Source organism: Buteo buteo, chromosome 15 (genome assembly GCF_964188355.1).
Source record: "Buteo buteo chromosome 15, bButBut1.hap1.1, whole genome shotgun sequence".
Taxonomy (NCBI): domain Eukaryota; kingdom Metazoa; phylum Chordata; class Aves; order Accipitriformes; family Accipitridae; genus Buteo; species Buteo buteo.
In genome coordinates, this window is record NC_134185.1 from 1,396,020 (window position 1) to 1,423,728 (window position 27,709).

A 27,709-nucleotide genomic window follows, 5' to 3' on the forward strand; every position below is an offset into this window, starting at 1 on the left:
CATTTAATTAGTTTTTTATCATCTCGTGTATTACCACAATGGTAGAAGTACATGGGTAGCCTGCATTTCAGTAAATAATTTAAATTCAGAAAGGCTGCTTCATGATATGAAAATGCTTCTGCGGATATTTTTAAAGCAAAATATGCATATTTGGGGTTTAAACTGCTTGATATATGTTAAAAATTCAGCTTTGAGTTGAACTTGTCCCATTTTTCTTTGTGTGTTTGCTAACTTTTTAAGCATTCTATGCGTTTTCTTGTTCTGAATGTCCTGTTAAAATTCAGGAAGTCTTGATTTTTAATACTAAGTGGATCTAACCACTGTATTGGGAAGATACTGCAGTGAGGCAGAACTAAATCTGCTTATTTTAGTTTATGAAGTCAAAGTAATGCTAGAGAAGATATACATACTATGCATTGATACAGGATTAAATGCAACAAACCAATTTTGCATTGCCAGCTCTTTCTGCTGCTAGAACAGTGCCACAGGTGGTGATTACGGATACCCTCAACTTTGTAATGCCAGTCTTAAGACTTTTTCTTTTTTTTAATATGTCTGTGTTACAAAACTGTTGACACAACCAGCAGTTTCAGTGGGAAAAGATCAGACTGGCTAAATGTAGAAAGATATTTAGTATACAAATATGGAATTTTTGTATATAGAATGTAACTGAGACATGCTAGTGGAGTGAGGAACCTAGCAGTATTGAGCCCCTTGCTTAACAACAGAAGACTTAAGACTGTCAGTCCAGCACTTTTTATTACCACTATTCTAAAAAATGAACTTTTAATTTGTTCAAATTACTTTTGTAGTTGTATGCTACAAATAAAAACCTCAAATCTTTCAGATTCACTTGATGTCATTAAGATCCAAGAGGAAGCAAAACTCCTATCTTGAGTGCCTTGGCATTTTGTACTTGTTTAATTATTGGTGCAAGAACAAGAAAATATTTTCAGTACAGTGCAAAAGAAAAAAAAAGCTTAACATGATAAATTTCACTTTTATCACTTGGAAGAACATCAAAACTATTGAAATTGACTGTAGTGATAAGGGTTTTTTAATTTGCTTTGTGGATTGCTTTTCAAGGAATTTTTGTTTCCTTTTGTAACAGCCTAGCTGGTCAGCCTGTTTCCTTTTTTTTTCCCCCCTGTTCGTTGTACAAGAGATTCAAATATTGTGAAATGACAGTAAGTTCACCAAATATCAAAGGCAGAGCTAAGATCTGAAACAACATGTGTTTTCATATCCTGCTTTATCATTACTTAAACTTTGGAAATTTTTATCAATGCTGTGGTACAAATTACTTGTAGAAAAAGAAGTTGAACTGCAGTTCCAGGCCCCAGGTGGGAAATAATGTGCATAAGAGCCTTGCAGCTCATCATGTTAATGAAACACATCTGGAATTCAGGCTGCAAAATAGTAGTCACTTGAACCTTTTTGTATTCCCTACAATAAATGCAAAGCCACTAACCTGTTGTTAATGTAATACTAAGCTTGGAAAATTGATTCAGGTTGAAGATAATGTGTGGAGGTAGTTTCATCAGCTTTGTTTATGTACAGAATCCCCAAAGGGGGATGCTCGTGTAGGCCTTTCACAGCCCCAGAGTAATCTTACTGTGCCTGCTAGAAGAACAGTTTTATTTCAGAATCGGCACCTGACAAATGGAGTCAATTTATATCTTTAGAAATACATATGATAATTTGCTGCATGCAAACTCAAAGTGTGCTTAACCTTGCACTGCAGGTGATATGGCGGATTTGGCTCAGAAGGAAGGAATCCTTTTCTAAAAACATGTGACTTGCATGATCAAAAAAGTTTACAAGTTATAATGTGTCTTGCTTTGTAAGAGGCATGCCTGTTTTTTTTCTGTTAATAGATTGTCATTTTTTGGCACCTGAGCTTTGAACAATGACTATTCATGCTCTGTTTTCAACTGGTCTTGATGCTTATAAGCTGGAACCAACATAGCTGTTTTGTATATCTTCATTACCCAGCGAGTGGGTGGTCAATGTTTGGCTTTAGGACTAAACTGTTTTAGTCTGTTTGCTTGATGTGTTGTGTTGATCCCCATTCAGAGATTTACCTTTGCAACATAACCGAAATAATTTCATACGAAATCTAAACCCTATGTTTCTGGGCAAGTCAGATAATTATGATGTAACTTCTTGTACTTACTAATTTTTCAGCACATCTGAAACTTTTTTTTTCAGTGCAAAGTTTGAATTATTGTTGTTACTCACTATAGTATTGCTTTCAACATTAGACTTTGCCGTTGTGTTCCCATATTGCTGTCAGATGTTTTCTCATCAGCTAATAACATAAATCAAACGCATAAATTTTCATTCCTTTATCTATAGATGAAACGTGTATGTGTATGGATATGCATACCACATAGAAAAATGTTACAGACTGAAGTTACTACCTCAGCTTCTTAATGAGTTCAAGTGATGCTGAAAGTATTAAGCTTTGTCACAAACAATAGTTGATTTCCCTATAGACAGATTGAAGATCTTTAAAGATAGTTGAAGAAAAAAATAATACTTAATTTCTTGGCATAGAGCTAGACAAAGACGGTAGCTCTGCAGACATCGAGAAATCTGCTAATGTAAGATTTCTTCTCGTATGCATCCTTCTGCTGTAAGGGCTCGTACTATAGATTTCTCCAGTTTTCACTCTAGATGTTTGACTTCTCTGCAGGCTGGAGGGCTGAACTCATTCCTTTCTTGTACAGATAGACAAAACCGAACTGATGTTTTGCAGATTGTCTCCCTTGTCTTCTCTCTGTCTTGTTTAATAGAAGAAGTTCCACCAGTTTCTGATTAATAATTTATAGTACATAACTTGAGATATTCTATTTCAAAGCAAATTTTCTAGAAAGCATTATATCACGAGGGAAGTTTGTAGCTTTAATTTGTGGACGGTGACTTCCTCTTTTGATTTCTACAATTCTAGTAAGGGTTTTTTAATAGGATGTGGGAGTCTGGACGTTCTCTTTTCTTGTTGTTTTGTGGTCAGACACAAACTGGCCTTCTCAGAGGTCACAGAAAAATTGAGTGATGCAGGACCAGAGTTTTACTTAGGGTCTTCTTTTTCCCCACATTTCAACTCTGCTTTAATATCGAGGAAAAGTTAGTAATATTGTAAAAGGCAATTAGTTGGAAAGCGCAGGAGTTGATTTAGCAAAGATATTGTATTCCTGGCCTCTTGCATACACATAGTCACTAAAAAGTTTCTGAATAACTGTAATACAGAAAATTACTTTGGTTGATGGATGAAGTTTAAAAAAAAATAATCTGAAAACTTTTTTTCCTGTATTAAAGGCTTTTATTAGGACATTTGTTTTTTGAAAATAGTGCTAATATTTCAGTAAACTATTTTGGAACCAGGTGATCATATAATTTGCACAGCCAGTATAAAAGACAATGGTTGAGGAAGGAGATTAACGCTCCAAACTTAGAACCACCCTTAAGTTACATGTGCGTGTTTTTTTAAGGGTGGATGCATATATAGCAAATGAATCATTGTTGTGACAACATTTTTCACAAGAAACAGTAATTAGAATAATTATGATGTTACTTAGTTCTAGTACATGTTCATTGAATAGTATGTTAAACAGCAGATTATGCAAGATGCCATCAATTCACAGTCTTGGATGATGCTTTTAAGTTTTCTGCCTCTGTTACTGCTTTCTTCAACTGTGAAAAGCCTTGCAACATTAAAAGATGTCATCCATGTCCACCCACAGCTGTAGCAAAAATGAATGACAGTATAATTAATGAATGGAAGGACTCCACTGTGTTTTATATTTACAGCCGTATAATTTTATTAGTAGATTTTTATATGCATTATCTTACTATGCTGCAGTATTGGTAGGATTATTATTAATCCCAGTACCATTAGGGAATCAGGCAAATGGATAGCATGAGTTGTCTAATACATAGTTTTATAAAGTATGTGTAGATACATGCAGTTTGTAGAACGTACTATCCTGATCCAGCAAGATGCAACATGTGGGTAGAATCCACTGGTAATGGAGCTTCCCTTAGTGATTTTGTTGTTGTTACAGATTTGTGGTTAATGTTAGGAGATGTACTGTACCCATTTTTTTCAGGGTTTTGGGAGGTTCAGTGATTTGGGTTTTTCTGTTGTTGGGCACGTTTCATGCATTCACCTTTAGTTCGAAGATCATAGGGTTGCTTGTCTCCCTGCTTGCTTCCTTGTTGGAGAGGTTCATGTAACATGAAAAACAAACAAAATTATGCCTTTAAGGAAAAAAGAAACTTAAATTACATATAAGATGGGTTACTGAAATTTAATACTTAGGAGTGATCTTGCAGTGTCTTTTTCCTGTGATGCAAATTCCGTGTAAAGAGATCTGCTGATAGTGTTTCTTTGAAGTAGGTCGTTCTTGTTTCTAGAAGAACAAAACCTGAAAAATCACATCACCTGTGTTAGACTTGTACAAAAAGCAAACAAGAGAAACTGCTGGTGTATATGTGCTCTGACAAGGTAGTGCAGTTTTTTTGTTGACAAACGCTCGTTTCACTTGAGCTTTGAATTGAGCCCATCCTACATCACTGATGTGGAATATAGGCTCTGCTAAAGCTGCCGCGAATACCTTCTCTAGTAGTAACACCCGGACTAGCTGAAGGAGGAGCGGTTGGCTCCATGCAGCGTCTCTGCTTTAACGTTGGCTGGACTGGAGCATCAGTGCGGCTGAGACACAGTTGTAACGTTAACACAAGTTTACAGCAGGTTTTACAGAAGATTGGTGAACAGTGCCATTAAGGGTGGGGAATGCAGATGTGGGACATGCTTTAAATACTTGTCCTTAAAAAGTGGGTGAAGAGTGGTCTTACTCCTCTTAGGTGAGTTCAGGGTTAGGGTGTTGTTTCGAATAGTCTTAAGTTTAGCTTTTTTTTAAGATTTGAGCCTTGTTGCAGTGTTTTCCCTATGCTATGTACCACAAATGCAAAGGACCAAAGGGAGGCAATTATTTCTGAAGTAAATGATTTTCTGTGGCAACGCACCTTACGTTATTAATTAATCTTAAAATGCTGATCCCTGGCCCGCACTGAACTATTCTGACAGCTCCCAATTTTTTGTCTTTTATTTTACTTGTAATTATAGCTTTACAATGAACAATTGTTTTATGAATAAGATGGTTTCTGCCCATTTTACTTGCAAAAATCTTATTTCATAGTAATGGATTTCTCTGGAAACTTTCTTTTTTTACATAATTGAATGTATTTAAATTAATTTTAAAACATGGCCTGTATATTTTGAAAATAAGTCGTCCAAGCCCGAGTTTTTCATCTAACAGATTAATTTAATTTACTACAAATAACATCTCCGAAATCCTAAGAGAGATTGTGGAAGGTTTGCATTAATCATTACCTCTCTCGTTATGTATCATCTATTACTTTCTGATTTTAAGGTGCATCTTTTCATGCCGATGTGTGGACTACCAACAGGATTCTTTAAAGGAATGAAACAATAATGTACTCTATGCAAAGGTCCCAATGAACTATAGTACTGTCTGCTGTCACCTGTCCGCTATTTTTAGATTTTTCTTAAAAAAAATTTTGGTTTTATATTAAAGTCCAGTGAAAGCACTTCTGTTATTGAATGTGGCATGATTTAATATTTTAAAACACATGTTTCTTTCTCTTTCAGCTTTACATCTTCCAATCCAGCCTTACAACATGGGTAGAACTCCTGCACTTCAAACTTGAAGCAATCTACAGTCAGAAACTTTGGTGTTTTAATAGTCCAAGAGATCAGAACCTCTTCAGTCACAACTCTGACAGCTGTGCAAGAGGACATCTTTGATCCTTCAAGCCAGGCTTCAGTTTCACTTGACTCCTCTTTTTAGTCTTTGAGCATTGCCCGTTACCCAGTTATAATTGCTGTTAAAAATCATAATTGTGTTTTGTGTGCAGATGAGTGAAACAGATAAATATGTAAAAGTGGCCTTATGGTAAAAAGGATTATTTACGTTACTGATATCAAAATCAGTATGTTCTCTCACAGCCTTAGGAGTTGCAGTCTTGCAGTTGACTAGTGTGAAAATACTAGTAGAAACAGTGAATTTTTTAGGCAGGCAGCACCAGTATTTTTATTACCATTTTGTTTAAGCAAGACAATTGTAAACACTGCATTCTGTTTTATAGTACAGGCTTCATGGACATTTCCAGATTCTCTTTGTAGTCTTAGTTTCCGAATTCTGAAGTTTTACTGTGTGTGTTTAAATATAGCGTAATTGAAACCTTCTTTTGAAGACTGGAATGAAGCCAAATGGATATTCTGTCTTCAGTAATTTGCTTTAAGATCGCTTGAATGACATCTGTCCATCTAGGTATATATTCTTAGTGAAGAATGAACTTTCCTGAGCTGAATCCATTGTAGGGTTTTTGTAGTACTACTTTTTTTTTTTTTTTTTTTTATTATAGACCTCAAAATAAAGATGTAAGACTGGATGCCTATCCTGGTGCTTTACTTATATCATACACCATCTCTATTGCCCACTTACTATGTGTGAGCTAAGCTGAAAAATTCCATGTGCTGTCAATTTAAACTTGAAGATGTGCAGCATCTTGTGTATCTTAGCCTCTGGTGTTAATTTCTTCTGCAAATTTAGCCCATTTTCTAAATATTAATCAAAATTTTGTTTGGGTTGCTAAAGGTTGCAATCTGCCTTGCTCATTTAACAAATCAGTCTCCAGTGCCTGAATTTACAAACTAGGGAAAAAAATACATATATTTTAAATAAAAATTAAAGTAGTAGCAGTTGTGGTTTCAAGACGGTGTATTCTTGGTTTCCTTCTATATTTAACCAAAAGGCATTCATTCATCAGTATACCAAAATATCCTTTAAGCAAGAAGCGCTTGACTGTATGTCTTATTTCAGCTCTGCAGAAAATCTTATGTTTGGAATTTTTGTAACCACTTTCAGTGTTCCCAAAGCTTTATTAATATTTTCTTGCAGTGGTACAAGATGTATCCTATGTAAAGCATCCTCTTGTGGATCCTTGCAGTTGTGAAATAGGCACTCACGCTGTATTTCTTGTTATCACGTGTTTGGCTCTAGGTTCTCAGAAAGGAGCAATCATTCTTTGTGTTGAAGTCCCATCGCTTCTCTCTTGTTTTCCTGTTGTGTTTATGAATGCTATGGTATTGCTCTGGTAAAACCATCAGAAGCAGTTGTCTCCTAATGTTACCTTTCTTGTATCTTCGCTTTGCTGGAATGTGGATCTGAAAAGATTGAGATACTGACAAAATGTGAAGGAACCTCTGCGTTCCTAACTGAAATTTATTAAATGGACAGATACTGTTTGCTAGTGTAGTGATAAGTAATACCATAAATGTACTTGCAGCTCAGAAAAAAAAAAATTAAAAATGAGGAGAAGTCTTCTTCACAAACTAGATTAAAAAGTGTTTTCTTAAAATCTAGCAAACAGCATCATAGGGTAGTGAAACTGGAAATGACCTTTTTCTCAAACTGCTGGAGCTTTAAAACTTCTCAGACTCATTTCACATCAAAAGAATATTTACTTCAGCAGAATTTTATCCTGATTTATTTTGGGTAGGCAAGGATGGAACATAAAGCCACAATATTTTCTTCTGTTCTTCTCTTGTTTCAAACGTCTGCTGTTAGACAGTAAGAATTTCCATCTCTTGAGATACCGGTAGTTCTTGAATACAATACCTGCATCAAGCCATCTGGAGTGTTCACTTACAGTTCTGGAGAATGAGAGTTCCTCTAAGCATGTTTTGCAATATTTAGATGGTTTTGCCAAGTAGGTAAGTCAGCAGATAGCAGATCCTAGGCTGAATAGGAACATACATAAGTTAGGAATCATTTTCCTTAAAATCATCTTACAAAAGAGATTTATAGGATATTAGATTTAAAGAAACAGGGTTTGCATGTCAGTGCATTTAGCTTGTTGAATACATTGCTGAACCAACCAGCATTTCATGAATTACTTTTAAAATCAGGTCTGTCTTCTATGGAATTTAAAACCTAGTAATTAAGTAAATAATTTTTCAGTATTAACAAAGAACTCACAATTTTTATAACACACTTGCAGTCTTTCTGGATTTTCTTCATCCAGACAACATATATAATATAGTTTATATAAGTATAAAACAAAAACAAAGCCAGAAGATACAAAAGGGGAAGGGGAATGTAGAAGATCTCTTGCGTTATCCACTTACATCATTTGAAAGCAGTTCTTTAGTAATGATACCAGGTTCATTATTGTAAGAAAGGATTGTAAACAATAATTACTATCATGTAAGTCTCCTGAAATAGATGTATTGAGGTGTTTAACCTGTGTGACTTTGAAATCCCACATCCTTCCCAAATATTGCAGTTAGGTACTAGTGACAACTAAGGAAGTTTTCAAAATGCTTCCACAAAATAGTCAGAAATTATGGCTTTATTTTAGACCGAGTGATCTTTACAACACTTTGAAAATACTATCTGTACCTAAAATTACTTTTAAAATAATGAAGCAGTTGAAGTGACTCTGAAATGAAAGGTGTCCTTTAAATGATAACTATATTGGTGTTGAAACATCCTTTAAATAACTGTGAGCTCTGAATACGAGAGCTGAGCAACACAGAAGTGGCATGTACCTTATTTAAAACAACCAAACCAGTCACTGCAAGCTAGACAGATGGAGTTGGCAGCCAAATTCCTGGCTCCATCTTCCCCAGTAATGAGAATAAAAAGCAACTTTCTGGAAATAATTCAGTAATAATGGTCTAAGGAATGTGATGTAAAAGACCAACTATATAGCTTGATGTTTCTGCGCTCATCATATTTGTCAAAATGCTTAAACATCTCTCTTACTGCTGTGGAAGATTGCAGTTGTTGATACGTTTCTGCTGTAAGGATGATGATCATATTTGAAAGAAAGCAAGGATAATACGATCTTGCAAGAAAATTTTCAAGTCTTTTCAAACACAAGTTTACTGGCTTTGGTGGTGGTTTTTTGGGGGTTGGGGGTTTTTTGGTTTAGATTCCTATCAATTTTTTTTTTAATACTAGTCTGAAAAAATCCTGTTAGTAGGATTTTGGGGCAGGTTACAGAAATACAATGAGGTTATGATAGTCTCTTGGACTACTGCAAAAGGCAAAAAGGCCAAAAAAAAATTTCTTGGGAAGATCATACCATGTCGTAAGGCTGGAGATGGATGTAAAGCTACAAAGAAACTCGGTTACCAGGTAAGAACGAATTGTTGAGATGCACAAAACAGAACAAGTATGGTACGTTCTGCTGAAATTGCTGTATCTTCTTTCGTAGTCTGTACGCTGACTTATGTCTTATTTTGTTTTCAGGTTTATGGTAGGCTGTGGTAGATGCGATGATTGGTTTCATGGTGATTGTGTTGGACTGAGTCTTTCTCAAGCGCAGCAGATGGGCGAAGAAGATAAAGAATATGTGTGTGTGAAATGCTGTGCTGAAGAAGACAAAAAAATGGAGTGTTTTGATCAAAGTGTACCAGATACTCAAGTGAAACTTGAAATCCATAGAGAAGAAAAAGCAATGGAGTGTGAAAAACTGGGCACGTCGAAGCAAACACCTACTTGTAATCTAAATGTACCAACTGAAAAAACAAAGCAAACAGAGGACGTTGGGAAGCACAAAGTCAAAATCTTCAGACGGGTGAGTCTTATTTAATGCTTAAAGCTCTGTTAATTATTGGGGGTAGAAGGAGTTTCCTCCTAATCCCCTGCCATTTAAAACACCATGTTCCAAACATTTTTGTGAATCTAGCTTAAAACTTCTCCATTATTATTTTCAGAGTTACTTCATTTTCTAACTGGCATGACTCTTTTGAGATGTTACTGCTAAACTCCGCTTACATTGAGCAGGATTACATGCATGTCATATGTGTGTGTGTATATACATATAGGTGTATATAGAAATGGTGAAGAACTTTTTGCACTTGTCTTACAGATTTCTAAACACTTTTACAGGACTGTGTGATAAATCTGCCTGTCCTGGTTTCAGCTGGGATAGAATTAATTGTCTTCCTAGTAGCTGGTACAGTGCTGTGTGTTGAGTTCAGTATGAGAAGAATGTTGATAACACACTGATGTTTTCAGTTGTTGCTCAGTGGTGTTTAGACTAAGTCAAGGGGTTTTCAGCTTCTCCTGCCCAGCCAGCGAGAAGGCTGGAGGGGCACAAGGAGCTGGGAGGGGACGCAGCCAGGGCAGCTGACCCAAACTGGCCAAAGGGGTATTCCAAACATTGGGACGTCATGCCCAGTATATAAACTGGGGGGAGTGGGGGTGGGGGGATCACCGCCTGGGGACTAGCTGGGCGTCGATCGGCGGGTGGTGAGCAATTGCCCTGCGCATCATTTGTACATTCCAATCCTTTTATTATTACTGCTGTCGTTTTATTATTGTTATCGTTGTCATTATTAGTTTCTTTTTTTCCTGTTCTATTAAACCGTTCTTATCTCAACCCACGAGTTTTACTTCTTTTCCTGATTTTTCTCCCCCATCCCACTGGGTGGGGGGGGAGTGAGTGAGCAGCTGCGTGGTGCTGAGTTGCTGCCTGGGGTTAAACCACAATGCTGTCGATTTGCTGTATGATATAAACTGTAGATCTTTTAAATATCTGTAAAACCATATGAAAACAGCATTTTAGTTTTGATTGTTTTAACTTCAGATTGTATGTAGAAGAAAATGCCTAACATTTTAATTAGGGCCTTTCTACTGTCTTTGTGTCTCCTTTTACTAACCAAAGCATAATTTGCAAGAGCAGTGAGATGTTTTTATTACGATTCTTTAGAGTCTTTTAGTCCATAGCATCGTATTCGTCATAACTTCATTATCAGTAACCCTTTTTGTCGTATTTCTGAGTAGTAGTATTGTAATTCTGACATGTAAGCTGTTCTGTTTAATTTTGGTTTACATGTGCTTTCTAAACAAGTATTCCTGGGGATACATGGCTAAAACTGGTTAAGGGGTGTTCACTGGTATCCCTGACCTTTTAAAATAACTGAAAACATAGCAGTTTTCAACATAGAGCTTAACTGCAAATGTCTTCGGCCAATATTTCAAAGAGATTGTTAAGCAATACTTGGCAGTAATTTGGGATATTGTTCAGTAACTTTTTAGAAAACATTATACGATGGTGCATACATCCAGGGAATTCATTATACAGTATACTTAAAAAGAAAAAAAAAGGGGGGGGGGGGGGGAATGTGTGGTAATTATGTAGTGGTTCATTGTAGCATTCAGTAGCGTGCTAACATGTGTAAATGTTTATTTCAGGAATCTGGTGATGGGAAGAACTTGTCAGACTCCAGAGACTTGGATACTAAAAAAGGGCAACATGTTCCTGCTCGAAAAGGATCACAAACTGCTGTAATTCCTCGGCGGTCCCCTGAAGATAAAAATGAAAAAATAAGTAAAGAATCCCTTAGTGTGGTTGAAAGGTCCACAAAATCAGGTAGTGAGTTTTGATGAAGTATGCTACCCTCTAATTCAGATTTACATACAGTGAATTGTGGTTACTTTCCTTATAGTATCAGTTTTTCAAACCACATTCCATAGTGCAAGTGGTGATGATCTGAAGAGCAGTTTGTTCCCATGGTGTTTATGATCTTTATTTCTAATTTCTTTTAAGATTTTATTTAGCAGGTAAATGTTTCCTGTGTAGATGTGTGTGTGACTTTCCTGTTTGAGTAGTAGATGATGCTCACGTAATCAAGAATGGGAGAAAAAGTACAGAAAGACATCTATATATTAAACTTTATTTCACATTGCAGAACGCTTTGATGAAATACTTTTCCATGAAATACTTAATGTATCTGGAAGTGTTTTAATTGCTGTATAAATTATACTTTCACTTACTGATGTCTTTTGCACAAATTGACAAATAATTGTATCAACTCATTTCAAAGGGCAACATTATATTGCACACTGAGCCATCAGATTCTCATTTAAATTTTATTCGAAAGTTTGGAGGGACGTATTTCCCCTCCCAGCAACCTCTGTCCCCTCCCCAGCTCCCTTCCAGGAAGCTTTATTCTTCCAAGGTCATGGTAATACGAAATTCTTGTCATTTGGGACTGAAATCTCTGCAGCCAAGCTAGTGAGATTTTGTGTGAGAACTGTGTCTTTAACTCCTAAACTCAAGCTTTGAATACTTGTCTAAAAAAAATATAAAATCAGCTCTTCTGGCCTTCTGCCAATGGTGACGTATTCTAGAAACTCTTACTGGTAGAAGAAAACAATTGAAAATCTTAGGGTTAAATGTAAATCTAAATGTAAGGATTTTATACTGAATGGTATCTTTTAGGCTTCAAATACCTTGTTGTTCAACTTTGAAATTCTGAGTCACAAAATAGTTGACATCCTTTCAAACTGCAAATTGCGTGGAGTGAAATGAGTCTTTGGCATCCGTGAAATAATTTAATTGTTCTAAAATACATTAATTGAACTAGGAGATGACAGAAATATTTTTACAGGGACGATTTCAGAATAGAATCTAATCTAAAAATAATTTTTAAACAGTGAAGGCTTGGCAGTCTCATTTAGGACAATTAGCATAAAATTGTTAAGCACCACATTTGTCTTAAGAGATTAAGTGCTTTGAATTATGCTTACAGTGGCATTGTTTATTGCTGATCCTGTCCTTCACTTCCTTGTTATGGACTGTTTTCAGGTGGTTGAAACTTTGCCAAAATGTTGCTGGTGTGTGGAGGTTTTCCATTTCCCCTAACCCCCTCAGGCTACGTTTTTTGAAAGGTTTTGGTCCAGTTCTTCATCCTCCTGAGGAGGATGTGAGCAAAAAACTGGATTGAGCAAATAAAAGCTTTATTAGAACTGGTTTACTCAACAAGCCTAGCATATGAATACTTTAGGTCACAGTGCAGAATGGCAAAGAGCTGTCTCGGGTCTGTACCGCCTTGCTGGTGAGGAAGGGGAAATCGCTAATTTTGACAGGCGTCATAGTCACATTAATGAGAGAGCTGACGATCCAACCACTTGGCCTGCCCAACACAAAAGAAAATCCGTCTTTTTATAGCTACTTGAAAACGTAGTTAGTTTGCTTCTGGTATTAATGCCTTTTAAGTTGTGCTCAATAGGTGAAAGTAATAATAAAGAAATACTTGTTTTTACCACCAAACACTCAAGTTAGGTCTGTTTCAGTCTTCAATTTGTTTCTTTTTTTAGAGTAGAAATTGAATAAATAAATATTGTTTATTTCCCATTGCTTTCAAAAATAGAAGGGTACTGCTCTAAATTAGTGACATGTTCACATGCTGAGGCAAATGAGCTTTCAGCTGACACTCTGAAAATTAAAGCTTGAAGGAATTTGGGTTTTTTGCTTTAATGATTTTAATTTGATTAGAAATTTCCATGATTTGTATTATTTATGACGCAAACCTTATACTGGCCTTGTTTAAGAGTGTCTGTTAACTGACTCAGATACTGCAATGATTTTAATTGAAATAATTTTGATGGCTAACAGATACAGAAATGCTAAGTTTAATGAAAAACACTATTTTAAAGTAAAGTTTAATATGCTTATAATATGTGCTTCCCGGTATATTATTTCTCAGTTTCCTCATTGAAAAATTAATCTGTGCTATTACAAAAATTCAGAGTCAAAAATCCTACTTAAGATCAAGCTAATAAGCACTGGTCGTCTTGGTTCAGTGTAGAAGAAAATACCTTAAGTCAAAGGGCAAAAGTCTTGTTTGTTTCTGCTGAGGAAGTTTTTTCTGGAGTAATCTGTGTAATACAGAATCCAAACTAAATAGGAAAAACACCCAACCACCCACCCTGTGAGTCCATTCCTTGTCCTCGAAGGTCAGTTCTTAGCAGTTTAAAAATAAAACTTCATGACCTCCAGCAACAGTAGAAGTTCATAGCAGTGGCTTGAGTAGCTTACAATTTTTAACTCCATGTGTTTTGATAGGTGTTCATGAGAAACAAGAAATTAAGAAAAAGAAAAATGAGAAAGGATCCATTAGTGCAACACACCTGCCAGCTGTGCCAGCTTCCAAACCTTCTGCTGATCAGATAAGACAAAGTGTCAAGCAGTCTCTTAAGGAAATTCTGATGAAAAGGTAAAGATATATTATTAAATGAAATTATTAATTTGTGATTGTAATTATTTTCTTTTGGAAGGCAGAGAAAAAATATTAATTATTTGGAAGCATTTGGTGATTTTTGCCCTTGTGTTCTCTCACAGACTGACAGACTCCAGTTTAAAGATTCCTGAGGAGAGAGCAGCAAAAGTTGCCACAAGGATTGAGAGAGAGCTGTTTTCTTTTTTTCGGGACACTGACTCGAAGTATAAGAACAAATACAGAAGTTTAATGTTCAATCTGAAAGATCCTAAAAATAATGTATGTATTATTTGTCTGTTGTGCTTTACAGAGATCCTTTATTTGCTGTAGATTAAAGGAACAGTCTTCTATGTAGACACATGATTAGTCCTTTCACAATTTATCCTGTTTGTTATTTTTTTTGTAGGTTTCTTCATCTCTTTGATGTTGTTTGTCCTCTTGTGCACTCAGTGTTCTCTGTGTTCTTTTTTACTTGTTCCCCATCATTAATTCTTCAACTCCTTGCTCCCAGTGTACTGGAGTATAGTGGGGTTTCAACGTGTAGTGGCTATAGCTTGCCTAATTTAAGTGTTTGTCTTTACCACTGATCTGTTGTTTGGGTGTCCTTGTGCCCCCCGCAACACTTTGCTGCTTACTGCACTTGGTTTTGTTTCTGTCCAGCAGCTTGTATCACCGTGCTTTTTCATACCCAGATTTCTCAAGCCTGGTCTTCACTCTCTTTTCTGCTTTCTATGAGCCCATTATTCAACATCATACTCGCCCTCTCAACTTCTGTCTTTTGTCTTTTTATCAGTTATTCTGATCAAATTGCTTTGTCTATAGTATTTTACTATTACAGTTAGCCAACTGTAAATTATACAGACAGGCTAACTTCTGTCACCGGTTTCTCTTTGCTCATACTGCTAAATTATGTGGGTTTTTTTTACCCTAGGAATTCAGTTCAGTCAGTCAAGAAGCATAGACATCCTCTTTAATACTAGCTTCTTTCTGCTGTGTAATACAGGGGATTTGCACCTTTTAAAAAAAAAAAAAGAAAAGTCTGAGTTACTGCTGCAACGGGCATAAACTCACTTTCTTCTTTGGAACAACAGTTAATTATACATTTGACCCTTAAGGGTTTATGTAGATACATTCTGTTATGTAGAATAAATGGAACTCTGGAATTAAGCTTTTTATGTTATGAGACCCAGTACCACTTCCTGCAGTGGGAGAGACTTACAAAACCACATGATCCATATAGCTGTACAGGGTACATTGTATGTTGCTTCTCTGCTTTATTTCCTGCTGTGAGCTGTTTTTGTCTTGATAGCAATAGTTAACTTTTCTTCTTTCTTCTAGATATTATTTAAGAAAGTACTGAAAGGAGAGGTTACTCCAGACCATCTAATAAAAATGAGCCCAGAAGAACTGGCTTCCAAAGAACTGGCTGCTTGGAGACAGAGAGAGAACAGACACGTAAGATTTGTCAACTTATGTTGTTTAGTTGACTGCCTAAGCATATTTAACTTCTGTTTTCAGGTTAAGTGTATGTAGAAAGAACAGAATGCATGTTGCACAAAGCAACTCTGACTAATTGGGAGGATCTCTGTGATTTATTTAGTATTCAAAACCCAAAGGGGTTGTTAGGACAGAAGTGAAAGAAGTGTAGTGAATTCCTGAAAGGGGGAAACCATGGATTTTCCTTTGCTGTGCAGCTTTGCTGCTGCTTGGTCTTTCTTTCTTCTGTCTCAAGAGTGAAGGCTTCTTTGTCCTTATTTCCAACAGGATTTTAAAGCTCTAGCTAGAGCTTTATAAACACCAGTTTCCTAAATAGGGAGAGATCTCTTTGGACAAACCAAACTGAACTGGTGCGGTTTATAACTTACATACTGATAGAGCATGACAATTCACCCACCGAGAAGTAAACCTGAAGCTGAAAACCTGATCTGCCAGTCTGAAAAGCAGTCTAAAGGCAAAATAAAACCCCCCAAGCCCCAACAAAATGTAGGAAGTTTATTACTTTAGTTTGAGCATTACTTTTCTTGAAACAGAAAGTCAAACTACAGTTATAGCTGTGTTAACAGTTTAGAAGGAGAAGCAGGAATATGAGGAGCTGTATTATTTTTATAGAAAATGCCTATTTCTTAGATATTACCCTGTTTGTTGGGCAGTTCGTCTGATGATAGTTAACTGCAGCAGCTTACAGCATCAAGTTTTCTAGTTTAAAAAATCTGGATTTATGTTGGCAGAATCTTTGGTATTTATATGCCACTTCATAGAACTGAAAGGCACAAAATTTGGGTAGTGTTAACTGGTATGCATTTTGTGTTTGGGTCTTATGATACTAGGAATTGTGGGTTATATCAGATGACTTGCGATAAAAAATAAATGAGTAGGTAGTGTAACATAGAATAGATGGAAATTCATCCTCTTGAATTCTGTGTGCTCCGAATGAAAGTAAGTTCAGTGATAACTGATTCAGTACAGTGGGAGGCTGTTTTAGAGAGTGCAATTTGCATTGCAACACTAATTATTCCTGGGTTTTCCCCCCTTTCTTTGCATAAGGCGACTAGACCTGTTTATGAATCATGACAACTTTTTGCTAGTCTCTATGCAAAAACAGTTGTTGAATTATTCTATTTTCTCAAAGTCGTTTTGAGGGCCTAGAAAGGCATACGAAAAGTTTGTTTATTCTGTAGCTATCACCTTTAGCTCTTGGAAAATCAGAATCACCCATCTTTAAATTTAGTGTTGAAGGTCTTCTTTATCACTTGTTCAAATACGTGCCTGATGAGTGCTTGCTGCACTGTAGGTGAAGTTAGACTGGCTGCTTGTGCGTTTGCTTCATGAAATTACTTCACACTTGCAAAATAAGAATGTGTTCTTTTTTCTCCAGAGTTTCCTAATTGCAATCCTATTTTCTGTCGTTATATTTGTGGATTTCCAGATTTTATTGTATGTAAGTAAATATATGTCACTTCCTGTTTTTACAGACAATTGAAATGATCGAGAAAGAACAGAGGGAAGTTGAAAGAAGACCTATCACAAAAATTACTCACAAAGGAGAAATAGAAATTGAAAGTGAAACACCAATAAAAGAACAAGAAGAAGTCATGGAAATTCAGGTGGAAAAGAAAACGTGGCAACACAGTGTATTTAGTTCATAGATAGCATGGTTGTAAAGTGGTTTATGATTTTGTTGCTCAGATCTGTAATTATACGTTACGTCTGTTTTGAGTTTTGCTTTTATCCTTACTGACTTTCACTTCTGTGCCTGGTGTTTTTGTTTTTGCCATGTTGTGTCCATGACTGTATGATGCGTTCTGGCAATAGTAGAAAATGTTCTAAATCTTACCTAAAAGATATTTAGGAGTACCAATTCATTACTTTAATGCATTTTTAGATTTTGTGATAGCCTTTTAGGCTATACAGCTGAAGGGAGAGTTTTATGTCTGAAGGGAAGAAAATATTGTAAAATATTTAAGCAATATGAATTGCAATATTAGGAATATTAACAGAGGAAAAAAAGGCTAACTGAAATGTGTTTGACTTTTTTTAGGAACCTAATGTGAAGTTGTTTGAGAAGTCAGAAGAAGCTGACAAAGATAAAGAAGTAAATGAATCTGCATCTCCGGACACCACAAGTCAACATAAAAATCATCTCTTCGATCTTAACTGCAAAATCTGCATAGGTAATTTTGAAAAGCATGACAAAATAAATACATCAGGCTTATATAATGCTTTTCAGTCATAAATCTCAGTATGCCTCAAGAATGTAAATAAATGTGGGTTTTTTCCCTAGTTTGCTGACAAAGATGTGGAAGCAGTGTTTTACTTCATAATTTACAGAAGAGACAATATTAAAATGATAGGCTATTGGCATAAACTTGTCTTCTATTTTGAAAAAAGAAAAAGACTGCAGAGAAAGAAATCCCTTTAGTGGGTGTACATGCTATTGTTGATTGCTTATTTCTTTATCCTATCCCATTACAGTGGCAGTATTTAAGTATAATATTGTATAAATATGTAAAATGTATAAATTTTTATACATTGTATAAATGTGTATAAAATGTATCATTTCTTTATCCTATCCCACTTCAGTGGCAATATGTAGTATTTTTGGTGCGCCTTCCACGTCTTCAGAGGAAGTCCTCTTTTGTTTCTTTAATAAAAAATAAACCCCACTGCTATTCCTTCCCTGCAGGCCGAATGGCACCACCTACTGATGATCTTTCTGCGAAAAAAGTGAAAGTGTCCGTTGGAGTTGCACGGAAGCAGTCGGACAATGAAGCAGAGAGCATTGCAGACGCGCTTTCTTCAACATCAAGTATTTTAGCTTCGGAATTACTGGAAGATGACAAGCAAGACTCATCAAAATCGTCATTCACACCTCTCCCAAAGTAATATAAACTGTAGAAACAGTATATTTATATGAAAGACGTTATTAATCTTGTTAAGCTATTATGACTAAAGCTAATTTTTTTCAATGGCATTTCATTAATCCATTTGTGTACTTGAAGTTGTACACCTCTTCTTGGGAACAGGCTTCTCTGCTGCAGTGAATGATGCTGTGCATTTATATAAATACTACCACATATATAGTTGTGATGACAAACGTCTGATCACTACGCTTTCTTTTGGGGAACAGTAAACTACCTTACGTTTTCTGGTGCAACAAGGTCTAAAAAGGCACCTGAGTTCATATTAAAAAAAGTCAGGATATAGGTTTCATATTGTATTTTGCTATTAAGGAACATAGTATCTACAGCGCTGCAATTGAATGAGTGCATGTGTGTTTGTAGATCTGTGTGTATAAAGCTAGGGAGTTTGAGATTGCTCTAAGAAGAGCATTTACACTGATAAATCAGGCTAGTTTCAAATCTCAAAGCAACACTTGTCTAGAAATGACGGTTAACAGTAGCTTGTTTGATGTTTTGCCGTATTTGCTGTCAGCTCTCTCTTCATTTTCTTCCACGCTCTACTCTGCTACTCACTAAAGAGGGAATTGCAATTTATGAGGCTGTTTTTTTCTGGTTTGAGGGAAAGGTTTCTAGAAAAACGGCGACTCCCAGTTATTTAGAATTGACCAGTGTTCATGCTGAAATTCTGCCTTTATCAGGACAGTGTGATCCTTTACCAAGGACAGTGGACTTTGTTTTTTGAATAGCTTGCTGAAGATGCAAAGAAGTAATTTCTAGTGTAGACAGAAAGAAAGGTAGGTTACTGTGTTACTATAACAGCACAACATCTGGTAGTACTGGGCAGCTAGCTTAAAACTGCTAATAGCATGCCTAGAATATTTTGATAACATGTTGGGAAATGTTGAAATGTGGCTGTAACCTCTTCCAGGAGGAAGCCCTCAGGCTGCGAAACACTCCCCTGTAAAGTTCTTTAAGGCTTCCTGTTTATCCTTTGCGGCTGCGTTGTTGGCAAAACTGCTTCTTTTTGAAGGGGGGAAAAGCGCTGTTTTGCACAGGTGATGACATTGGAATTGGGAGGAGGCGTTCACAGGAGCTGTGGCAGCGAGGGGTGGGTGAGAAGAGATGAGGAGCCAGCTTGTGGGGCCAGGGAAGGGAGGGGGAATGCTGGTATTTGGGGTCGGACAGACCGCGTTGCGGCAAGACGTAGGAGCTCGGAAAGCAGGGCGAGGGTGGGCCAGCAGGCAGTATGTGGTCTTCCCCCTCCTCCCTGTGGCAGGGGAAGATCTTACTGGGTCTGCAGCACCTCTATGTGTTTGTGTGTCCGTCGGTAGCATTTAATAACTCTTGGACTAAACTTCTCCATTCGCAAAAGATACAGTAGTGAACTGATGCGCTGCTTATCTGACTGTCCTTCCTGTAACACATAGCTACTGCACTGGAAGATGAGAAACTTGGTTGTCTGTCGATCTCTTTTCATTGACCCTCAAGTATGCTTTACTGAAAGAGAAAATGCTTAATGACATGTCATTTCTTTAACAAAGAAAAAATAATGATTTATATTATCTTGTGTTATTATCATGTTCTAAACAAAGTGGGTTTCTGTGTGTTGTTTTTTAGGTCAGAAACGCCTGGTACCGTGGAATGTGAAAGTCTGTTTCTGGCACGCCTGAATTTCATCTGGAAGGGTTTTATCAATATGCCTTCAGTGGCAAAGTTTGTTATTAAGGCTTATCCAGTTTCTGGCTCTTTTGAGTATTTAACGGAGGTATTTATATTTACTGCAAAGAATGAACAATTCATTTATTAACTTTAGCGACTTGTTTACTTTGTAGGCTAATAATAGTATAATGATGAAAGGCAGCGAAGCATGGTCATTGTACTGGGTAAAGTATTTGTGGGAGGACATAGGTTAGGGTATGTATTTCTAAGTGAAGTATTTTTCAGTTTGTCCTACATGGACTCATGGTTCATCAGGATTCAAGTTCTTTGGTATATTTTAAGATGTTTTGCTCTCATCTCACTGTAAAATGTTTCTTGAGGATGAGCAGCTGTATATCCAGAGCTGGTTTTATGAAAGTTGAACTGGTTTTTGTTTATTATGGAGAATTTTCCATAGTATAAAGTAGCAGGGGAAGATAGGACAAAATTTGCTACTGAAATAACCGCCTCAGTGGCATCCATTTTCTGAATTAGAGATGAGAAAATTGTAGCTCTGTTTTGAATTTGAAGTGTTAAACAAGTCAATACCAATTTTTGGAAGAGAGGTGTCTGCTGGTGGTTTCTGTTGACATTGTGAGAAGTCGTCTTCTCTTCTACAACAGAAACCAACATAACAGGGCTTATTTTTTTGCCTATCTGGTGGCAATTCTGGTCCTAACCTTCCAGTGTAAGACTAAATTGTCCCTAAAAAAAAAAAAAAAAAAAAAAAAAAAAGTATGTAGTGTTCTCTTCAGTGTCTGAGAGGCAGGAAACGGGTGCAACGGCTTATAATGGCTGTCTTCGTATCATAAAGGTCAGAGAGCTCATAGGGCTCAGTGTCACTTCTTGCCAGTGACTCAGGATGCATCAGCTCTTTAATTAAAAGGACTTAGGTTTTCTATTAACATGATTGTCTTCACTTTGCTGTTAATCTTCAGTGAAGTGCAGGGCTTGCAGTGCCCTTTAATACTAAAGGATTGTTTTATGAATATGATGTGCTTTCCAAAACTCTTCTGCTTTATTTCAAGAAACTATTTTTCCTCAGGTGTTCCTAAATGGTTCTGAAAGTCTGTTTTTGTTGCTTGTGAGTAGTGAACTCGATAGTATCCAAGAACAAATATATGTCTATATTGACCCATGTGTGCAGGTTATGTTTTCCCCTCATGATTAAGATTTTGAATGTTTATTATATACATAGGTGTGGGGCTCTCATAGCAGTTTGATCTTACAAAAATCACTTGAGTGTTTCCAGAGCAGAGTGCAGTTATGTTTGCAGTTAATGTTACTGAAATAAAAAATTTTGAGGAGGTATAGATGAACAGTATTGAACGATAACTAATTTAGTATAGAACATTGACTTTGCACTGAAAATCTTAATTTAAATATCCAAAATTTAAATTTTTTCTACTGTTGTAACTTCTACTGATATTTTAAAATTATAATTTAAGAACTAGAAGAATTAAGTATGTTTTGAATATATGAAACAGACAGTGGATGAAGGATTTATCAATTTTTACGTTGGATTCAGACTTCTGTTGTCCTTTCTCATAGGATTTGCCTGATAGTATTCAAGTAGGCGGCAGGATATCACCTCACACTGTCTGGGAGTATGTAGAAAAAATCAAAGCTTCAGGGACCAAGGTAAGAATTTTACGTATTGAAGGCTTGCTGTTTAACATCCATCCTATTCACCCTGAAGATCTCCGCCCCAACACCCCCACCGTCTCGGTGGTCCTCTGCTGGACCTGTCCCACTGTGTGCAGGTTGTCCTTGTGCTGGGGAGCCCAAGACTGGGCAGCGTTCTCCAGGTGCGGTCTCACAAGTGCTGGATAGAAAGGAACGCTCATTTCCCTTGGCCTGCTGGCTGCTTCGGTTCCGAGAGCCAGCGTGCAGCTGACCGTCTCGGCACAGACGCGTTGCTGGTTCGTCAGCTTGTCCACCAGGACCCCCGCGTCCTTTTACGCCGAGCTGCTTTCCAGCCGGTGGGTCCCCAGCCCGTCCTGGTGCTTGGGGTCACCCCCCCCCCGCCAGGGCGCAGGGTTTTGCACTTGCCTGTGCTGACCTCCGACCGCTGCCCCTGACCAGGTGCCCTCTCAGTTTTGCAGGGGGTCTCCTGTCCCATCTTCCAGGTCGTTAATGAAGCCGTTAAACAGCATCAGCCCCAGCATCGACTCCTGAGCTGGGCTTCGGTCACAGTTCTGGGATCTGAATACCGGTCTTCCCCTAGTATTAATGGGTATCTTGGTCACAGTAGACTACAAAATAAAGCTTTCTAGTAATGGTAAGGGTGGGGAGAGGAATAATTACTTGGCAGCTGGCATGCTTCCCTAAAACTTGTTATTTAGCTGGCTGACAAAATGTTGGCTTTTTTGTCATGCACTGTAATTCTTTTGTTTGTACTAAATGCTTTTTATTTGTTTTCTCAGTCTTCCTAAATTATTTTTGGCCCTGTTTCTGCTCCTTTTGTCTCCTCTGTTGTTCTCTGCCTTCTTGGGGAGGCTTTTTCTCCTCCTCTGAACTGTGCTTTTACATAAAGAGCAGTCACTAAAACAATTACAGTTTCATAGAAAAATGTATCTGACCATCTTTTTTCCTCTCTTTTTGTAAACAGGAGATCTGTGTAGTTCGCTTTACCCCAGTAACTGAAGAGGATCAGATATCCTATGCGTTGTTGTTTGCCTATTTCAGCAGTAGAAAACGTTACGGTGTAGCGGCCAATAACATGAAGCAAGTGAAAGATTTGTACCTCATCCCTTTAGGTTCCTCAGATAAAGTCCCACATCATCTTGTGCCTTTTGATGGGCCTGGTAAGTACAGCTTGGCATTTGGAAGTTTATTATCATAACACTACTTGAAGAAGTTTACAACAGAAATATAAGAGAAAATTAAATTTAAAAATGCCAGCTATTCTGTTCAGACATGTAATGAGTTTTCCATAGTATTACATTAGCTTCCTTGAAAAGATGTTGATTTCTCATCGTAAGATTATTCTGATATTTAAGGTATTGTTGTCAAAAAAAATTGTTGTATGTAACTTTGTTTACTACATTCTCCCTCTAACCCAGGTGGCTTTTTAGGTTACAATCTCAGTAAATTCAGTGATGCAAGAGAACTATGATATAGTCATACTGAGTTCCAAACTGATACTGTAACTTTAAAATAGTACTTTTCATATTTGAAATGTACTAATTCCTTTTCTTCCTCAAGTGTTCCAAACTTACTTAAAAAAAAAAAAAAAAAAAAAGACATGGAAAGTTTAAAAAACAGAAGGGCAATGAAGAAAAGATCCTGAAATGGCTCGCAGTTGTTCTGCTTACACCTGAGTTACTTTGTATCAATTTAGTTTGGTTATAAAAATTTGTGGATGATTTCTTATTTGAGATAGGCAGGGCTGAAATGAAGAGAGGATGAGCTACAACTGATAATATTTTTGCAAGAACCTAAATTATACAGAACAAAATACATAGTGAAGAGATAGCTAATAGTATACCTTGAAACATAGTGCTTTCCTGGAATGAGGGGAGCATTTTGGAAAGTCACTCTTGGTAAATCTTTGAAGAAGTACGTCTAACACAAAATGATGAGGAGACTTTGTGGTTGCAAGTGTGCTGTTTACTTTTTTTTTTCCTCTTGTGCTTTGCTACCACTGTTACCGGACTGTGGCTGTGTTAGTCTAACGTGATGTTCAACTTCTGTGCTTTTTCTTATGCGACTAGATGTCCTATACAACTGTCTCGTATTCTGTATTTGGAAGTTATAGTGGGCGATATAGTACTTAAAGCAATTTTAATGTGCAGTGTTTGAAGTCATAATTTTTATGCTGGAAATACATTTTTCATTATTTTAATTATTGTTTGTTGTGTTTAATGATGGAAATTTCAAATGTCATAAAAGGAATACTTTCTATCATATATTATAAGAGTATGGGGGTTATTTTTGTTAAAATGATTGCCTTAACCAAAACATAAGGAGATGATAAATTGCTGTTACAATTTTGTACAGGGATTGAAATACATCGACCAAATTTATTACTGGGATTGATAATTCGCCAGAAAATGAAGAGGCAGATTACTGCTGTTGCAAGTGTTACTAGTAGTTTCGTGGATGAAGCTTCTGAAAGTACCTTGAGTAACTTGCCACCCGAGAAGAAAAGCAAGCCAAACAAACCTGAAGTCTCTCATCATGAGTTGGCACTAGAAGAAGAAGAAGAAAATGATTTTTTTAATTCCTTCACAACTGTGCTACACAAGCAGAGAAATAAACCTCAGCAATCTAATATAGAAGACGTTCCAGCAGTTATCGAACCATTGGTTGAAAGTACCAAACACGAGCCACCGAAGCCTCTCAGATTCCTTCCTGGAGTCCTGGTTGGATGGGAGAATCAGCCTTCTACTCTGGAGCTAGCAAATAAACCGTTGCCAGTGGATGATATTCTTCAAAGCCTGTTGGGTACGACAGGGCAGGCGTATGAACACAGCAAGTCAGAAGTGAGTCCCAGTGAAGACATACCATTATTAAATGAGCAGGCAACCCTACGAGAAGAAAACATGGATGTTGCTGATGTAACTACTGAAGGTAGTGAAGCAAAGACTGGTTTGGATGATCCACAAGAATCCACTAATGCTGCTGTAACTGTGGATGCAGCGGCTGTAGGGACCTCAGGTTCTGCAAGAAGTGCTGCATCTTTGATAGGGCTGAGTCTTAAGGGGAAACCTCCAGATGTCTCCACAGAAGCATTTTTAGCAAATTTATCTGCTCAGTCACAGAATAAAGAAACTGAAGAAAGTAAAGAAAATGACCCAAAGCGGCAGTTAACTGACAAAGATAATGTTGCACAGGAAGTTAGAAGGACCACAAATTCCAGCTTTTCTTCTTCCTCATCAAATGCAGGGAAAAAACCCAATGAGAACAACGTTAATGTAGGCTCTGCTGAAGGTACCACAGCTAATACCTCTAAATCACCACCATTTATTAACCTTAAGAGAGACCCACGACAGGCAGCCGGACGAAGCCAGCAGACTAATGCTTCGGAAAACAAGGAAGGAGACGTTAGCAGAAATGAAGACCGACAGAATGCTTCAGGAAATGATCAAGTGGAACCAGAGAATAAACAGTCTTCTGGAGAAGTGGGCTTAAACCTGTATCAAGGTGATGCGCAAACCAGCGAGATGCAGTACAGTTCAGCTGCAGCAAAAGCAGATAACACGGTCGCATCACAAGTGGAAGACGCCAAACACTCACAGGAAGATGCACTGATGCAAAACATTGAAACAGTGAACTCCTTTAGAAGAGGACCAGCAGCAACGTCATCTCATTTTGAAACCGAAAACTCTTCTCGTGCTGAATTTATTTCCAAAGTCCCAAGCCCTATTCCAAGTGGCAGCTTCTCATCTGTTAGACCTCCGCAGCAGAATTTTCAGCATCCTAAATCTAATCCACCTGGATTTCAATTTCAGGCTCCTGCACCTCATAACTTCCCTCCACAAAACAACCCGATGTTTGGATTTCCTCCTCATTTACCACCTCCGCTTCTCCCTCCTCCTGGCTTTGGCTTTCCTCAAAACCCAATGATGCCATGGCCACCAGTAGCTCATTTATCAGGTCAGCCACCACACTACGCTGGACCCATTGCACAAGGGCTACCAGTGGCACACAAACAATCAAGATTTTTGGGGCCAGAAAATTTTTTTCAGAGTAAAGACAGCAGGAGACCGGAAAGACGCCACAGCGATCCTTGGGGCAGACAAGAACAGCATTTGGAGAGAGGGTTCAGTAGAGGAAAAAATGATCAACATCGACAAAGATTTTACAGTGAATCCCATCACCAAAAGAAAGACAGACATGAAAAAGAGTGGAACAACGAAAAATACTGGGAGCAAGATTCTGAAAGAAATAGACGCAGAGACAGAAACCAGGAAAAAGAGAGAGAGAGGAAGAGTAGAGAGGAAGGACAGAGAGACAAAGAAAGATTGCGATCTCCACACAGTGATAGGGCTGCTGATGGAAAAAGCCCCAGAGAGACTAGAAATCCAGAAAAAAAGACGGAGAAGCCTAAAAGTGAAGATCAGGCTCATGAAAAAGATAAGGAGAGGGAGAAAAGTAAAGAGAAGCATAGAGAACGAGAAAGTGAAAAGAACAGAGAGAGACATAGGGACCACAGTGACAGAACTAAAAGCAAAAGGTAAAAAGATGCAGGCAGTCTTTTAAAATCCTATTTAAATAAACTGTTAGAGTAATGTCGTAAAACTTTGTATAAAAAAAAAAAAAAAAGCCTGCTAGGATTGTGCCATCTTTTTTATTCAGTGTTGGTGTTTTGCAGAAACAAGTCTGTGTTTTGGTACCACTCGGTGTACCAATACTCATCCTTTTTTTCATTATACCAACTATCGCTAGAAGTAGGAGTTTAATATTTTTAAAAATTTTACATTGCTGTATATTCAAAATTTTAAAGATTTCTTTTATTAATATGCAATAAAGGCTTAGAAATTTTCTTAGCTGATGAGGTTGGCTTTAGTCAAGTCTGCAATATAGTTGCTGCCTTTGGTAATTTGTGCTCTCTTCTGTTTTAAGATGCTCTGATAATTTTAAAGGTGAATTTCATACAATAACCTTCTTTTTAAATTGCACTGTTTTTAAAGACTATAGCAAAGCCTCAGAATCCACACACATTACAACAAAATATAATATGCTCGGTGGTGTGAAGAGTTTTTTTAAATTATTCAGTAGTACAATAAAATAATTCAAGTGTATTTCATTAGCTTTTCAAGTATTTCCTAAGCATCTGAAGCAGTTTGTGACCAGAAATTGGAAGGCTGAGCTGCTCGAATGTTATTGCTTTAAACTGCACTTGTTTTAATAAGAAAGCATTTTTAACCTAAATTCTTGAAACTATGATTTGTAGTAGTAAATTCATTTCTCCCACCATTTTCCATGCTTCAAAAACTTGAATACCTAAGCTTGTACATTACTTTGTGTTTTGCTATCCTTTTTACTGTAAAATGTAAATATTTTAAGGGATATTTTGATTCTAAAATGATAAAACTTTCTCACATACTGTGTGCGTTTGATTTCGTAGGTGTGAAACTGTAGGCTAAATGAATAATAGCAGGCTGAGTTTCCGAATGCCACGTTTGTTGTACACTTCATGGCTCAGTGATTTCGAGTTTTGGGGGGTGACAAGGAGGGTGAAGGGCAGAAGGGTGTTTGTACCATTGGGACTTCTAGTAAACTGGTATTTTGTAGTGACTACCATCCACTGATGCAAAACAAAAAGCCAAGAAAAACGCAAACCTGAAAACAAACTAAAATCTCCTGCTCTGATACTTCTTAAAATACACTGGTCATTTTGCTGAGTGTCAGAAACAACAAAAATATTCCGCCATATAAAGAAAAATTTACATTTATTGTTCTGTTTTCCAGTGTTTTGTTTTTCACTTTGAGTACATGACCTTATGTACTGACATAGCATTTTGCACTTTGCTGTAGAAAAGCCTCTTCTTTCCAG

At 37.1% G+C, this 27,709-nt stretch overlaps 1 protein-coding gene across 9 annotated transcripts in view; it reads left to right on the forward strand.

The window, feature by feature from the left end:
* Positions 1-27,258, forward strand: part of PHF3 (PHD finger protein 3) — a 49,790-nt gene extending 22,532 nt beyond the window's left edge. For 8 of the 9 annotated variants that reach the window (XM_075046413.1, XM_075046412.1, XM_075046418.1 and 5 more), the window contains 12 exons: positions 9,348-9,675; positions 11,298-11,475; positions 13,954-14,104; positions 14,230-14,386; positions 15,446-15,562; positions 17,080-17,211; positions 17,646-17,778; positions 18,291-18,486; positions 20,125-20,272; positions 21,757-21,846; positions 22,817-23,012; positions 24,208-27,258. In XM_075046413.1, coding sequence (XP_074902514.1) covers positions 9,348-9,675; positions 11,298-11,475; positions 13,954-14,104; positions 14,230-14,386; positions 15,446-15,562; positions 17,080-17,211; positions 17,646-17,778; positions 18,291-18,486; positions 20,125-20,272; positions 21,757-21,846; positions 22,817-23,012; positions 24,208-26,390 — 4,009 coding nt within the window. In that variant the 3' untranslated portion in view covers positions 26,391-27,258. Of the gene's footprint in view, positions 1-5,711; positions 9,234-9,347; positions 9,676-11,297; positions 11,476-13,953; positions 14,105-14,229; positions 14,387-15,445; positions 15,563-17,079; positions 17,212-17,645; positions 17,779-18,290; positions 18,487-20,124; positions 20,273-21,756; positions 21,847-22,816; positions 23,013-24,207 lie in introns of those variants that run through there. The other variant, XM_075046420.1, reaches the window with a different exon arrangement.
* Positions 27,259-27,709: the final 451 nt, after the last annotated feature.